The sequence below is a fragment of the Canis lupus genome, chromosome 37 (genome assembly GCF_011100685.1).
Source record: "Canis lupus familiaris isolate Mischka breed German Shepherd chromosome 37, alternate assembly UU_Cfam_GSD_1.0, whole genome shotgun sequence".
NCBI classification, from domain to species: Eukaryota; Metazoa; Chordata; class Mammalia; order Carnivora; family Canidae; genus Canis; species Canis lupus.
In genome coordinates, this window is record NC_049258.1 from 20,409,758 (window position 1) to 20,427,286 (window position 17,529).

Below are 17,529 nucleotides of genomic sequence, written 5' to 3' on the forward strand. Positions count from 1 at the left end.
AATAAATGTGGAGCAGGAAATGAGAGTGGAGCTATTCAACCTGCTTCCTAGATGTGGGAAGTTGTGCGGGGTTCAACAAGGTACACAATCCCATTAATAAAAAACTGTGGCTGTTCCAAAATCAAATAAAAATGCTATTTTGCCTTTCAATTTATGTATATTATTTTTTCAGATTATTTTTTCAATTAATTGACAAAAACTTTGTGTTATCTACTATGTGCCAAGTACTATTCAAAGAGATGGGGATACATTAATAAATAAGACAGAGGAGGTCCATGATCTCACAGAGCTTATATTCAGATGACAGTGGGGAGAGACAGGCAACATGTGCATGAACAAAAAACCCAAGGTAACTGCAGATTCTGATTGAAGCTTTACAAGACTTTAAGACAGTGACAGCGAGAGGGAGAATAACTAGGAGGGATCCTCTAGATAGGGCTCTTGTACAAGGACACGCCAAGAAGATGCCATTTAAGCAAATCTCTGAAGGACAGTGAGGCATCCATGCCAAGAATTGGGGAAAGAGCTGAAGGGAGAGACTTTTAGAATCATCAGTGCAAAATCCCAAGAGTAGAAAGGAATAAAGGAACCTAGGGTGGCAAAAAACAGTGAGGGATAGAGTGGCATATGCTCAGACAGGAGCGGTGGGAATAACTTCCAATGGCCATGATAAGCAGTTTGATTTTATTGAAAAAGCAATGGAAGCCCATTAAAATATTTTAAGCAAGGAGATTACATGATTTAAACTGAGTTTCTAAAGAATCCTGGCTGCTATATGGAGAATAGATTGGAAAGCAGGAGTATGGTAGCTAAGATCATAGGCTCTGGGGTCAGGCAGAGCAGTTTATATTCCAACTTTTCCTGAGTAAAAGTTGCGTAAAATATGCATTATGTGATTTTAAAGGTAAGATTTTTACTATATCAGAACATATTTTTTTAAAAAAGTACTCTCATGGACGCCAGAGTGGCTCAGTTGGCTAAGAGGTCTGCCTTTGGCTCTGGTCCTGATCCTGAGATCCTGGGATCAAGCCCCACATGGGGCTTCCTGCTCAGTGGGGAGTTTGCTTTTCTTCGCCCTCTGCCCCTCCCCGCTGCTTGTTCTCTCGCTCACATTCAAATAAAGTCTTTTTAAAAAAAGTACTTTCACAAAGATAATTTATACTGCTCTTAGATTTATTTTACTTTAAGTTTCCACATGTCCTCAAACCTTATGGAAATCTCTATTTCAGTATGATATAATCCTTTAGTTTTATTACACTGAGTATTTTGGTGCATGGATGTGTGTATGTGTGTGGTACGTTTAAAATCTAATCCAAATAGTATACATTGAGGGCAAAATATGAATAAAGAAATTAGCTAGAAGTATAATAACCTTGATAAGGTAAAGCTATACATAAAGAACCATACATGTAACATTTAAAACTACAGATTGTGGAGGTTTTAGGTAGCATCTCTCATTTATTTAAAAAAAGTCTTTGAGTACAGTTGACATACAATGTTAAAATTAGTTTCAGGTATACAACATAATGATTCAATTTCTCTATATGTTATGCTATGCTCACCCTCTTTAAATCTGACTTTCCTTGTCTGTAAAATAAGGCCCTTAAAATAGTGTTTGTCACAAGATAAGAGCCCATTAAGTATTATCCACTACCTTTTATTTTTGTAATGGACTGACATTTATCATTTACTAGGAAATACATATAACCACTACTGACATCTACAAATCTTAAACTAATTTTTGAGTTAATGCAGGAATGTTTGACTGAAAGCATCCATAGATTCATTCATTCATTTGATACAGTATAAGGGATGCAGATGCAAAATAGAATAAAATCTCTTCTTTGAGATGAACTTAGGATCTTTCATTCTTATCTTTATATTTATCATGTTTCTGTACAAATTAAAGGCATTATTGCTCTGATAGAGAATTTATGATACAGATAAAAATTTAATTATATTCTAAATATTTATTATATGATTACAATGAATGATATTGGTTTTTATATACCTCATTTGTAAGTTTTTTTTTTTTTTTCCTATTGTTGGTTTTTTGTTTTTGCTATTTGGGAGTTTTCTTACAAGATTTGGCAAGATAGTACAGGCTGTAGATGAACAAGTTTTTTTTTTTGACTCACATACACAGATCAAGTAGGAAAAATAAAAGGAGAGGGTGGAGGTTAGCTTACAGAACAAAACAAAACAAAGCCTCAAAAAACCAAAACAAAACAACAGTGTGATATGCCATTTTGGACACTGAATAATGAAGTTGGCACACTACCTTTCCATTTCTGCCATGAGTTCCAAAAGTGCCAGGTCCACAGACTCAGGGAAATGGAAGAGAAAATGTGAAATGGCCACAAATTCAGACTTGTCCACACCAACATCCATGCAAGGTACAAAACTGTGGTAGTCAACTTGGTGATGAGGATGATGTTTGTAGAAAACTGAGAAGAATGAGAAATAGCTCCACTATTCTTGCCTATTTCTTTAGAATTCCCAACAACAGAAAAAAGATAAGGAGGAAAGGTTCCAGCAGTAAACTGATCTAAGGAATGTGCCAAAGTGAAGTACTACATCACGTGAGCAATACTTATGGAAGAAAGATTTCTCTTTAATAATTCCTTCTAGTAATGTGTTTGAAATTTAAAGAAGTATAATGGTTGATATTTGAAAAAAAGAGGAGATCATATATGCTATTTAAAAAAACTAATTTCCGAGGGACCTATAAGGCAGAGTATATAATGATTATTGGTCTGGAAAAGAAAAGTGTTCTACTTACTGGATAGAAATCATATGGATTGTCTTACCAGCTAGTTTGACTGAAAGTGGTTTTTCCCTCCTGATCATATTTCAATGGGCAGGGCCTAAGGGTGTGTTTGAAGAGTCAGGAATGAGAATACTAATCCCATCTCCTCTCTCCAGTGTTTATTGCAAAGCATACAGAAGGGAACCATGGGCATCATTATCAGGACTTGGGTGAAATCAGCACAGCACAGTTATGCAAATCATGTGTGCAACTGACACGGCTTGTGTATGTATTATCGGTGTAATCCACCTCTATCAAGCATCTCCAGGAAGGAAAGGAGGGGTGGAGGGTGGGGAAAGTTCACACTTGGGAGATCACCCAGAAAGTAGGCCAGGTGCCAGGTCTACAATCAGGTGAAAACAGTTCCTTCTCATGGGAAGTCTGCAGGACAAATTACACTACACTTAATGCACCATCACTATTATGAATGAGCTACACTAGATTCAATTTCTGAACCAGCATAATTTAATCCAATATGTATGTCATTATACTGGGCTATGCATTAATATTTTTTAAGTGGGTCTCTTTGACAAATCTGGCAGAAAGGTCATGATGATCTGGTTTCAAAATAACGTCCATATGAAAATTACTGATAATAATTTTTTGACCAAGAACTTAATTTTCAGATGTTTCTCACTCTTCACTCATTTCACAAATAACAAATTGTTAATATTCAAAGGTCTATAAACTGCAGCAATTCCATGTCATACAAATAATTTTGGATGTAATACAAACTAAAGGTACTTTACATATTTTTTTTCTGGCTGTCACCTCAAAAAAATGAAGTAATACTGAAACAAACATTGAAGGATAGGGAGGGGAAACCTATGAAAAAGACACAGAGTAGAAGGCAAAAGGAGACACAAGAGGGAAAGATAATTTCATAAAGGAAATTATGTGGCTATGGCAGTGAATCCCATAGTAAGACCTGATTGATATGTTAGAAAGCATTTCATTCTTATGATGAATTAACAGACTGTCCCATGTGAGAAAACTTAAAACTAAAGCATTTGACATTAAGTTTTTTTTTTTAATAATATGCTCAAAGGTTAGCTCTATCTCACTCCAAGTCAGATTGTACTTTTGAGTTTTATTTTTAAGAATTTGAAGATGAGGAATTCTCTCTTCTTGTCAGTTTCTCTGAGAGCATGTAGTTTATACCTTAAAAATGCCTGTTGGTTGGCTAAACATTCTACTAAAGGTGAATGTTCAAATACATTCAAAAGCAGGTAGAGTCATAATATTTTATAGGTATTTTAGAGAATAGTTAAAAGTATAACTGAATAAAACAGAGTTAAAAATAATGGAAAATGTGTAAATGAGTTTGTGGCAGTGTAGTATTTAACTGAGAATGTTCAAAAAAATCAATATTGGGGATCCCTGGGTGGCGCAGCGGTTTGGCGCCTGCCTTTGGCCCGGGGCACGATCCTGGAGACCCGGGATCGAATCCCACGTCGGGCTCCCGGTGCATGGAGCCTGCTTCTCCCTCTGCCTGTGTCTCTGCCTCTCTGTCTCTCTCTGTGTGACTATCATGAATAAATAAATAAAATCTTTAAAAAAAAAAAATCAATATTGGGAACCAATACAAGTATTCAATACTTCTGAGCTGTTTTTATGGATAAAGTATAGTCCTTGGGATTACAGTGTCTTGAAAAATAAAAAGGCCTTATATAATAGAATTAAAAAAAATGAACAGTGAGAGGAAAGTTATTATTGTTTTAACAGATAGCTATTTAGATGGTACATCTGGTCCAGTTGCTTTTTATAGGACAAAATAGTTTTAAACTGACAATTAGACATAAAGCACAAACTTCTTAGACTAAAAATTGTCAAACACTGAATAGGTTACAAAGTAATATTGTAAAAATCAACATTCCTAAAGTGCTTGGAAATAAGCTAGATATTTGTTTAGAATAACACAGGCTTATTGACCCTATGTAAAAAGATGAAGACTTCATGACACTGGAAGTTTCCTCAAATAGCTCTATATCTAGGGTTATACGTGTAGATAAAAGCTAAGGTTTTCCTTAGAATATTATAGATAAGTCTTACTGAAAAACCAAAGGAATTATTTTTTAAAAATGAGAAGAGGAAAAAAAAAAAAGCAGGGGGCACCTAAGTAAGTTATGTGGCTCAGGAGGTTATGTGGCCAAATGTGGATTTCAGCTCAGGTCATGATCCCAGGATCCTGGGATTGAGCCCTGCATTAGGCTCCATGTTCAGCAGGGAGTCTATCTGAGTATTCTCTCTCTCCTCCTTTGCCCCTCCACTCCTCACCTCCTCCTCAGGTAAATAAATCTTTAAAATAAAAATCAATTCCTACCTACATTTATCTGCCTACTCAAAGATATTTTATTTATATATCTCTGAACAATACTTTAGTATTACAACAAGCAAACGCCTTTAAAATATCTGAGAATTAAGTAATGTTTTTTTTTTTTTTTTTTTTTTTTCAGAATACAAGAGACAATATCCTTGGGACATCAGGATTTTTCATTTTCTTTTTTTTTTAAAAAGATTCCATTTTTAAGCAATAAATAATTTTGAAATAATCTGAATCCAGTATAATTTCATGGCCATCTGAATTTTAGATATGGCTTAAAGATATTTGAGACTGTGTAAAAGAGATTCTTACTTTATCCTCCTTACAATTTATACAAAACAATTTATAATGCATATATACTATATAAATTCACATATGTTAAAAATAATCTATCCTGTTTTAAATATTTAATTTGGACACAGCCTGTGAGAAATATACCTGAAATGCTAATTAGAAAAAAATATGCAATTCTAGTTCCTCCTAGATTAAAAAATATAACAAGTATGCTAAGTATTATTTTGATTAATAGGGGTCTAAGACTTAATTGAAACACTATTTCCCCAGTGTATTGGGTATAATAAAGACAATTAAAAGGAGCAATATATAACGTATGAAGCACACTAATCAAATTTCTAGGAATGAAAGAACTGTAATTACTTGTTAAACTAAAAATCTAAGAGACAAAACTAATAAAAATCATTCTTGTAGCAGGAGTACTGATTCATCATTAAAACTCACACAATATATTATAAATTTATATAAAGCAAGTCAGATAAGAGTTTTAAATATAAGCCAGTACCTTTTATTCTCCTATATCCTTATATAATGTATCCTAAACTATAGATTATTTTCTCACTGGGCCAAAAAATTTCACTATGATCTTCAGCTGATATATTGTTGATGATACATTCCTAATTCTTTATTTCTCTCTCCTTCCCATTCCTCCCACTCCTTCTTAGAATGTCATTTAAATTTCACATATAAAAAGAGTTTTTTTTTTTACTTTCTCAGCCAGTCATTTTGTTTTGAGTGTTACAAAAAGCAAAAGTAGAAAGAGGGTTGCAATTGCTAAATATGTTTAAATTTAGCCAACATATTGCAATAAAATAAAGCAATTCTAATGAAATATCCAGCATTAAGTAGAATAGCCCTAAATAACCCATAATAAATGAAAATACTTTTAAAAAACAAAACATCAAACACTGATGATTGCTGTACAAACAAAACTTAGATTCTATCATTTCACCTTTTTCTTTTATTCCTGAATGGACAATATTTCAGAAATAGGACACATCGTTGTTACAACCAAAGTAAGAAAGGTTATGACTTCTGTTATTATCCTAAAAAGTGGGGAATAAAATATGGGAGTTATTGACTAGAATTCTCTGCTACTGAAAAATTATCATATTAATCTGATACATTTCCATAAATAATAACCTTATGGTATTCAAAAATTATTGTTAGAAAACAAACTTTTCCATGACAAATAGTGGTAAACACTATAGTGTTATGATTTATTAATTATCTGTAACACTGGACATCCTTTCAATTTTAAAAAATGTTATCAATGATTGTAATAAAAATTTAAAGTATGCAATCAAGTCAAGTTACTAGGGTTGTATAAACTTAAACCTATTTTCTATGCCAGTGTAAAAAATATTCAGGCACTAATTAGCAAAAGTGAAGGAAGGAAAATCCAACATTGTTTAACACTTTTGCTGGTGTTCAGCAAAATGGAGGAGGCTTTATAAAAAGTTCTTTTAAATAAACTTCTATCTGGAGGTAAAAGTACAAAATCTGAAACTGTCTATAACAAGGCTATCTCTTAAATATAGGTTAGCACATAGTTGCAGGAAGTAATAGTGATGCTGTGAAGATCATCTGAAAAACTTAAGACCTATTCCTTTTTTTTGCAAATCTATTTTACAGTTAAACCACAGCAAATTGTAAGGGAAAAAAAAGTGTGGAGTGGGGACTACTATCCTACTCTAAGATTTGGTTGTAGTGAACAATCAGCAGCCAAGTCCAGGGAGAAAACATAATACAATTGTATTTAGCATCGCATAATATTGGGAGCATGGGGAAATTTAAAGATCAAATTAAGTGACTTGACAAAGTCATATAACTAATTTGCACTGAGCCTATTCCAAACTCTGATGTTTGACCTCTTCCAGATACTTTTTTTTTTATCATTTTGAGTTAATTTAACAAAGTTTTATAGAATAGACATATGAGGCTGCATCATTTATCCCATTATTATATAGATTTTGGAGTTTGACGGTCTTGGTGTAAATCTAGCTTCTGCCAGTATGACCTCTCTGTCTCAGTCTCTTCACCTGTAAAATAATAAGAGCCAAAAGCTCTCTTGACTGCCTTGCCTCTTCCTGAAACACTGAATTCCTAGAGCTTGTAGGCCCCTCTTTGTATGCCCACACACTTCCAGTCGTTGAATTACAGAGTCGCTAAGAATCGGATATGATTCTATCCAAATTTATTTATGCCAGCTGTACCTGGTATTATAATTATGTAAATTTTTAAAATATCCATATTTCAAGGAAATTAGCACAAAAAGAAAATTGTCTCTAAAACTAATTTTGTCACTTTGGAAAGATTCAATAAAGGTGAGTTGATTTAAAATATGCTAAAGAATTGGAGGTGGACAAAGATACTCATAAAAATTAGTGAGAAATCTTAAAAATTTAATAGAAGTCTGATTGCATCACAAGGGTCTTTAAGTTCTTACACTGAAAATGGAATTAGAGATGATGCATTATGTTTTAAAAATATAAACATAAGGACTTTTATCAAAAGAATGTCTCATGTTGCTAGACTTACTGCTGCTAATTGATAAAATACCTAGCTTTGCTCATGTCAGATAAAAGGGCTTTAATTAAAGAAATAATCCTTGAGAAGTGCTCTGCGCAGTGCCTGGTGTCTAGGGAGGACTTAAGAAATGCCAGATATTATCTGTAAATAACCTAACTATTGGGACTATATAATCAAAACCAAGACACTATCTGGTGTCCTCTAAAGTATGCAAGTAGAGTTCCAAATAGGAAATTTCAGCTTGAATGGGATCATACTTTGGAAAAAAAGAAACAAAAAACAGGGCTAGCATTTATTGAATGTACTTTCTAAGTTTTCTAAGTGTTTTTCATTTCACATATAAGTGTATAAGTGTACAGCAATGCTGGTTCCTTGTTACCAACCTAGGAAAATTTTCAAATCTAAAATACAGGAAGCAAAGATGCAATATTAATATCATGGAACACAGTAACTAAAGCAATCGACAGTCCTTAGGGGAGAAGAGGAAGCAAAATACTTTGTACTAATAATATTCATAAAAACCAGAAATTAGTATTAAAATTATTACATTATGTTTAATACCCTATACTAGTAATTTTAAGCACTAGTTCCTAAATTTTAGTCAATCTGTGGCATATTCTGTTTCACCTTCATAGCTATTTTCACTCTTTGCTCCTACAGAAAGCTAATTTCTACTGGCTTCATTAGTAGGCTCCTTTGTCTCTTGGCTTCTGCTTAGGTTCAGTTAATGTGAGGCATCAGCAAGAGACTGGAGGGTAAAAAGATTGAGATCAACGTGTTCATTCCTCAGTCACAGGTTAGCAGGGTTACCTTGCTCTACTGAAGGTCAGTGTTCAGGGCTGTCTCCTGCCTCTCCTAATTCTAGTGATCTCTTGATCCCCTTGTCCCTCCAGACATAGGTTGCTAATGGCTTCTTGCCATTGCTAGCCTCCTAGTGCTTCAACCATCTTGTTGGTTTCCTTTATGCCTCACTATTCTCTTGTAGATATCACCATGAATGTCTCCAAATTTTCCTCATTTGAGTCTCTCATTGTTCCTGTCAGGGTCTTGATTGATAGTCACTGGTAGCAGGAGTGGCCAAGGCCTCAGAGAGTCAAAATGGCATTCTGGCATTGAGTTGCTCCATTTGAAGAGAACAGGATGGCTTCCTTACTGGGGAGTTAATGGATTACTACTAATTCTAGGTATTTGCTGGCAATATGACTACCCAAATTATCACTGCTGGCAGCATGTAGCCTTTACTTGCTGACATGACAATGGTGCTGCATAGAGTGAAGACTGTAGTGTGATATGGCTAATTCTGATGGCCCCAAGGATTACACAAAGGAAAAAGGACAGTTTGTCCTTAAATGCTCACTTCATGTCAGAGCGGAAGTGGAATATCAAGGTCCTCTTGTCAGCTTTAAAAAAAGATCCTATCGCCTCAGGGCAAATAAGGCTAATAATTGGCAATACCAATACACCTAGGTCTTGGTAATGGACTAATGAAACATGGGTTGGTATTAATTGATCATATACTAAGGCTCAGAATGTTGAATTCCCAAACACTTCCAATCATCCTTGTTGGAAGACACCCCTCACTTCCCACCTTTCCATCTAAGTAAATTAATATTCCCATAAATCAGCATTCCCAAAAAGGAAGACTTGATTGCTGCAACTGAGGCAAGAACCCAATCAGAAAATGCCAATTCTTTTCAGGACTCACTCCTATTAACTCTCGTTGCCCCTAGGCTCCTTTTAAGTTAGATCTTAATATAACCAAAATCAAGGCCTGATCCAGGAGGTGACAGCCTATATAGTTAAAGAACTGCAACACTGCCCATTTGTATCAGCAGGAATCCAGTTAGCACATAAGGGAATGAATCGTATCTAAGGGTTTTATACCAAGAATATGAACCAAAATGCTAGATTGTGCCAAATTTATCAATAGATATGCACTCACCTGGGATTTGGGATTAAGATTTTGCCTTGAGCAAGTAAGAGTGACTGGTTAATTGAATCCTTGATTCAATGACAGCTTATTAGTAAAAAGGTGAAATGACAGGATTTTCCTGGCATAGCATAGAGAATAAGAACAAAGGCCCAAAGAAGTAAGAATAATGGAAAGGCTCTATTATGAATCACCTATTTCAGCCTACCACTTAATATACTTCTGGAAAGGGCTATGGGACACTCCCTTCACCAAAGAATTACACTGGTAATTACACTGGTAAAAAGCTGATAACTGTCTTCTCTAGGTTAGAACAATGAGAGATGTTGCCAATAGATCTGGGCTCCCTGATTTAAATGTATATGTGATCTCAGAATGGTAGAGGCTCTATGGTAGGGAAGGGAAATTCTAAGTCCTACCACAGATTATTGGTCTATTGGATTAGCTCTCCATTGACATTAATCTCTGGAACCCAAATGTCATTGTAGTCCACCTGTTCAAAGTAGGGGCATACGGAGGTCAAGATATATATGTAGACTTTACTCAAGTTGATCTTACAGTATTGGGGGAACAAATAAACTTCATAATGGGAGGGATCCTTTTGTTGGTTCCCTGATCCATGGCTATTACAAAAGCCAAGAACAGTGTTGTCCAATGCAAATGAGTCTACACAAGTAATTTTAAATTTTCTAGTGGCCATACTGTAAAAAGGTTGAATTAAATTCAATAGATTTTACTTAATAAAAAATATCATTTCAACATGTGGCACTAGCCACAGATGGCTAGTGGCTACCACACTGGAGATCACAATCCTAGACTTAAAGATAGTTAAGTTAAACCTGAAAGATGTTAAAAGGGGAGGATTCCTACTACACACCCATTTATATTGTTTATTAGGCTAATGCAAGCTAGATGGTTCTGTGGATGCATGCAGTCTTAATCACATCAAAATGTCAACTGCACATGCAGTTCTAGCTGTAATATTTCTACTGGAACCTATTAACATAGCCCCTGATACCAGGTAGGGAGGTACTAACTTAACAATTTCTTTAGAAAATAATTCCTTATCAATAGATCTGAAGCACTTTGCTTTCACATTGCAGGGACAGCATACTTTTATTATCTTAGCTTAAGGGAAGGTCAACTCTCCTCTTTGTTATAGTCCAAAGAAATCTTGTTCATCTTGACATCCCACAGAACATCAAGTTGGAACATTACATTCACAGTACTGACTGGACACGGTGAGCAGGAAGTAATAAATACCTGAGATGCCTCAGTAAGATATATGCTAGAGGACAGGAGATAAGTGCCACAAAAAGTTCAGAGACTAGCAGCATTAATGAAATGTTATGGGCTTGGTGGTCTAAACATGTTGAATTAGGTCCTCTATAATAAATAAAATGGCTTCATCTTGCTCCTTTCATCATGAAGAAGGAGACAGTTTGTATGTTGCTCTGATATATGTGCTAGGTGTTCAAGGGAAGAATCTTTCTGCCAGGGATCAGAGTTCTAGAACTGTCATAGTGGACTACTCCCTGGCCATATGGCATCTCAAGATGCTAAACTAACAGGTAGAGAAGTGGGTTATTGATTAGTAACTTTTCCAGACTACCAAGATGATTTTTGGGTTGTTGCTACATTTGGAACACCTCCTTTTTTTTTTTTAAAGTGCCAGATAATCCTGGTTATTGAAAAATTGCAGTAATACAAAGAAAACAGGACCATCAAATACTCAGAATTTGTAGAAATTAAGGTTTGGGTCACTCATCAGATGGAGAATCCTGTCCAGCCCAGGTGCTAGGTGCTAAAAAAGAGGGTAAGAGTAAGGGGAAAATGGAATTGGTAGTAGGGGAAGAAAGCTATAATGATCAATTTAGGCTTTCTGAACCATTAGAGAGGCGTGGACTTTAGCAGCTATATTTTATGTAATACTCTATTACAAAAAGTATTGGCGATGGCAAACATTTTAGGTTATAGTTAGAAGTATAACTGAATTCATATCACCTGTTGATGATGTAGTAGCTGGATGACACCCTCCTCTGTCTTTCATTGTTCCATTAAATTCTCCTTAATTAGCCAGTCTGAGTATCCCATCTGTTTATATATCTATAAAATCATGACTTTATATACCAAATTGCAACATCAGCAGGATTATGGTTAGGGTCCATGTCTTTATTTTTTTGAACTTCAAAGTAGTAGTATACTTATTTATATAAAATACACAATTTCACAGAAAGAGCTTTACTTTATACATACAAACTTTATAATTACACAGAACCATATAAGTAGTGTCAAGTGTCTGACCTGGTGAAAGCCAACGGGAATGGCCTACTTTTGGCATAATGTCTTTCTCATCCCTCATTTCATTAGCCACCAGTCAGGAACCCCTAGATGAGTCATGACTAATTTGCAAAAAAGATGCTGATTGCAACTGCCCAGTTCAATAGAAACAAAAACCAAGGTGTCTTCTTCGACACCACCAACAGGGATGGATATGTTAAAAGAACAAAAAGGAAATCATGGCAACACAAACAGAGGCTGAGCTTTGAAGGCACTGAACCTTCTAAGGGTAACAGAGCAATCCCACGTAAAGTAAAATGTATACATTAAACCATGATTTTTAAAGCAACACAATTTTGTAAAGAATGATACAGATGTTTAAAGCTATATTTTTTCCTCAACTTCATGTAATAGATAATGTTCATGAAAATCTATGTTTTATACAATCTGTGGTCAACTGGGGCAGCCTGGAGGGCTCAGTGGTTTAGTGCCTGCCTTCGGCCCAGGGCCTGTCCTGGAGACCTGGGATCGGGTCCCGCATTGGGCTCCCTGCATGGAGCCTGCTTCTCCCTCTGCCTGTGTCTCTGCCTCTTTCTCTCTCTGTCTCTCATGAATGAATAGATAAAATCTTAAAAAAAAAAAAAAATCAGTGGTCAACTAAATAATGCTTTAATAAACCAGAGTGCATGGCTAGCTAAAGGAAGTAACTGTCACATCTTAAAAACATCTTTCAATAAAGAATAATTTTTATAATAAAGATGTAATTTTCATAGGATAATGTAAAATAAAATATAAAATGTCACAGTTGGAAATAAGGGAATTACTTTGAATCAAGGAGGAAAATAACTACATATACTTAAAATATTTTAACAATTGCATTCGTTTTTCTGTAACTGCTCCAAATTTACAAGTTAATGTCTAAAACAATTTTACACATTTCACTTTCATGTTAAAAACTAAGTAAATCCTTAAGGATTAATAGGGAAAAATGTAAAAAAAAAAAGATAATATAAGCATTACCTCACAATCCATAGCACTCTCTAATATAATTTGTCAATGTAGATGAAAATATCACTTCCATCATATCTTCATATTAAAATTAAATTTTAATATGTCATTATGGACAGGAGGAGGATATAAAACTGGCTTGAGAGTATTCTATATTAATTTTCCACCTTTAACTTCTTGGTTATGGCAATTCATGCTAAAAGTCAAATGAGATTCATTCAGATTTCTAATCATTCTTTCTGTTTTAGGTACTATATTCCAGTATTTTAAAAATATCACACTTACTCTAAATTTTTAAGTAATGATTTATGAAGCAAAGAAAAGTTTCAGACAAATTCCAATGACTATATTTTGAGAGTTAAAGAAACAAGGAGCATTTAAATGAAATATAAAATACTCTAACAGCCAATGAACATAATATTTTCAAGTTTAAAAATAGCGGTATTTGATTTCCCACTGAGGTCCCAGCCTGGACACTATATGAACTGAAAAATATCACAGGTTTCATCTCCTCTGTGGTAATATCCGCATGTAACTATGATATTTTACTAGATTTTCCATTATCCTGGATTCACCATAATGACTGAATAATTATAAAATTAAAAACCATAGAAAATCTACAGAACAGTTGTTTCCTTACTTCAAGAGACTCTTCAGTTGACAGTGCTACTACTTTCTGCCAAGTCTGTAAGTCTATAAAAAGGAAGGGCATTTGCATCTTGCAAGATTTATCAGTTATTCAATGTACACAAATAAAAATATTGTCTAGCTCATTCCTATCTATGTAAGTTTCTCTGTATTATTCTATAACACTTTCCTGAATTCCTATATTTTAGCTTTCTTCTCAGAGTCAGACACACTTACCAGAGTGGGTCCTGAGGTGTCCTGTGAGGGCGTCCCTTCTTCTACAGGCATAGCTACAAAAAGGACATTTGAAGGGCTTCTCTCCAGAGTGTAACTTTATGTGTCTCAAAAGGTTGCCCTTCTGAGTAAAAGAAGCTCCACACTGGTTACAGTGGAAGGGACGTTCACCTGCCAAAAGGAAAAGAGGCAGGAAAGATCAAGTAGGTTATGTGTAAGTGACTAATCTGCTGTACACTATTAACTGGAGCCAGTTCTGTGTGCTGAGAATATTCTTCTGCCTCTTCAGACTTCTAAACCTTTATCTTCCTAAAATGTACTAATACTGAAGCTTTAACTTTAGGTCAAGTGCAGTTTCCTCTCTTGATATAAATTTTACAGGATTCCTGTCACTGACTCAAAAGAATCAGTAATAGCATTGACCATTGTTTGAACAACTAAGAACCATCACTTTATTGACTTTACTGGTTGCTTCATATAGAATATTTCAAACCTTACAATGATATTACTAATTAGGTATCCATAATTTCAATTTGCAAATGAAGAACTTGAAGTTCAAGTATCAAAGTATCCGATTGTAGTTAAAGAGCTAATAAGTACTCACATTGATAGGAATCTTGCTCAGTTGGACTACAAAATTTTGCTCTATTGTACCATGCTATCTCTTTTAAAAATACATAAATTTTGAATTTGATTGGAAGGGATCTTTAGTCTAACTCTCTGATTTAGCTGATAATTTTCTGACCAGGGCCCAGGTTACATAGTTAATTATCACAAAATCTCCCAAAATTAGCCCAGACTCAGGTCTCTCCATTCCCCTAGTCACTAATAGTAAAGGCTCTGGCAAAATTTCCTGATATAAACAAGGAAAGTCCAAAGAAAATTATTCATCCAGACATTTCCTGTATATTCTTTTTTTTCTTTTAAGATTTTCTTTACTTATTCATGAGCAACACAGAGAAAGAGAGAGAGGCAGAGACACAGGCAGACGAGAAGCAGGCTCCATGCATGGAGCCAGACACGGGCCTCGATCCTAGAACTCCAGGATCATGCCCTGTGCTAAAGGCGGCGCTAACTCTCTGAGCCACCAGGCTGCCCTGTATTTTCTTTTTGTTGTGAAAATAATTTGAGAGAAATATTTTCTTTTTTCCTATTACTAGATACTGCTATATAAAACTGTTTAAGTCAGAATTATCAGTTTAGTCTATTGTCATCAACTGGCTGTTACCACTGTCACTGAACATAAAAACATGTAGTAGAGGAAGCAGTAAAATGAGCAAGTAGGGTCAAACCATGAAGAAAGTACTATTATTTTAAGTTTGCTGATATCTATGCATGAATTAAATTATAAATTAATATATAAATAGTACAAGTAGTAAAGCTCAAAGTTTAGAGTGGAAATAACAGTTTTAAAGAATTCACTTTTGGTTTAACTGGACCATTTTTGTACCTGAGATAAGATAAAGATTATGAATTTTAATACTTATAAAATTTATACTGAATTCTCATGTTTTGTATCTTTAACTGAAACATTTGAAAATACTGAGTAATGAAACCTCAATATTTTGGGAAGGCCTTTAATTAATGCAAAACTCAATGATTCTATGAAAGCTAGGAATCATAAAGATGATAAACTGGCCATTTTTTTATAGTTGCCACTGCACATTCTATCACACAGATTTGCTATAAAACCTAGAGAAATTAAAAATTGATATATCAAGTTGTCTCAAATTCTATACTAATTGCTCAATTTGGAACTTATGAGATACATATCCAAAAAAATGTAATCTGTGTGTTTGGGTAGCAAGGGCAAAGGTTTTTCTTATAAAATCTGAACTACATTTACAAAAAGTCCTTGTACATATTAAGTGGAAAAATTTATATTAAAGTTACCTTAAATTTTATATTTCCCTTGTTTGATTCATTTGACAAAACTGACAAATCAACACTAAATACAGCTTAAAAGATAAATCTGAAAAACCTCTTATATGAGTCTTAAAAACTAATCAAAGTTTTAAAATCTAAATTTGGTAAATCTTAACACACAATTTGTTGACATTTTTTTTTAATGAAATAACAGTCTACAGCTTTTTAAAATCAGGAATTTCTACTCCCCATTTCTGCCATGGAATTACTAATAAGAAAGAAGGATGGATGCACTTCCTTCATGAGAATTTTTATACCATAGGAAAATAGCAAATGCAAATTATACTTTTCACTCCAAATACTTGATTTTACTTTTGAAATCTCTTTATGTAGCATCTCCCAGGCAAGTAACAAATTAGTATGCAATAACTTTAAAATGAATTAAATTAGTTCGGTGAACAAAAACATTTGCCTTTAGAAAATACTCCTGTAAATGCTAACTTAGATTTTCATTAAGCCTCCTACAATTGAAATATTTAAAAATTCCTAATTTAGAGTACTGAATTTGTCATTCCAAGTAATGCTAATCAAAAAAAGAAAAAATAATAAGGATAACTCTCTTTAAAAAGAATTTTAAAATTCATCTAATTGACTTTATGAGACTAATGACAGGGTAATTTCATTTTTACATTTATAAAATATTCCAGATACCTTCAAATATTTTTTAACAGAATTCTTCTGAATATATATATGATCATCCTTAAAGGGGCAGGAGAAATGAAAAGGGGTCTTAGGTACATCAGGAAACACTATTTGTTGCTGACTGTGTCTTAGTGTAGAGGCATTTGCTAACTATATTCTCATGGCCAGGGAAATAAAGGCATGATGAAAGTAACAAGTCATGCTCCCATTTTTGATTAAGAGGAAGAAGAAATGATAACAATGCACTTTGATTTCAGTTGGATGAAACTTTGAGAAATACTGATTTGCTTTACATGAATTAAGTCTTGAAATGGGACTATGAGATACGTGTAACATGATCTGATATTTAGTTAAAAGATTCCTATATTGTGTTTGTGCCTTGAAACAACACATCTCAATTATTTTTTAAATAATTTGCTTTTTCTTTACCAAATAGGCTGAGTCAACTAGTCCCTTTCGAATCAGTTTAGGCTTTGCCTGAAAAATAATATTAATCATGTTCTTCAGATATAAAGAAAAGCAAACTTCAGGAAAACACCACAAATGCACTAAATACACTGTACAGTAATCCAACTGAAAAAATCAAGTAAGCTATTGTATCTATGATATCTATGTATCCCCCATGGGTGGATACAAAAGTCTGGATTAACAACTCTGAATCCAAGAGAACAATTAATACGTAGCCATGCTATCATTCATTTATATTCTTAATCTGTTTTTTTTTTTTCTTAATCTGTATTTTGTTTTTGTTTTAAAACTACTAATCTGTTCAAGGACCTTTTATAGTTATTCCCAGAATGAAGTTATCTACTCTTATTTTGAAATAAATAATATTTCAGTATTTTGTATACTTTTGTAAATATATATTTCTAGATCTGTTTAAATATTCAACTGTAATACAAGTATATATGCATCAGTTTGCTT

General features: G+C 34.0%; 1 protein-coding gene and 1 long non-coding RNA gene across 19 annotated transcripts in view; one reads left to right on the forward strand and one right to left on the reverse strand.

Annotated features, from left to right (window-relative positions):
- IKZF2 (IKAROS family zinc finger 2) overlaps positions 1–17,529 on the reverse strand; it is a 154,738-nt gene that overhangs the window by 36,342 nt on the left and 100,867 nt on the right. For all 18 annotated transcript variants that reach the window (XM_038585662.1, XM_038585661.1, XM_038585666.1 and 15 more), the window contains one exon: positions 14,041–14,208. In XM_038585662.1, the coding sequence (XP_038441590.1) occupies positions 14,041–14,208 (168 nt within the window). The remainder of the gene's footprint in view (positions 1–14,040; positions 14,209–17,529) is intronic.
- LOC111094317 overlaps positions 1–17,529 on the forward strand; it is an 80,837-nt gene that overhangs the window by 28,532 nt on the left and 34,776 nt on the right. The gene's annotated exons all lie outside the window — the stretch shown is intronic.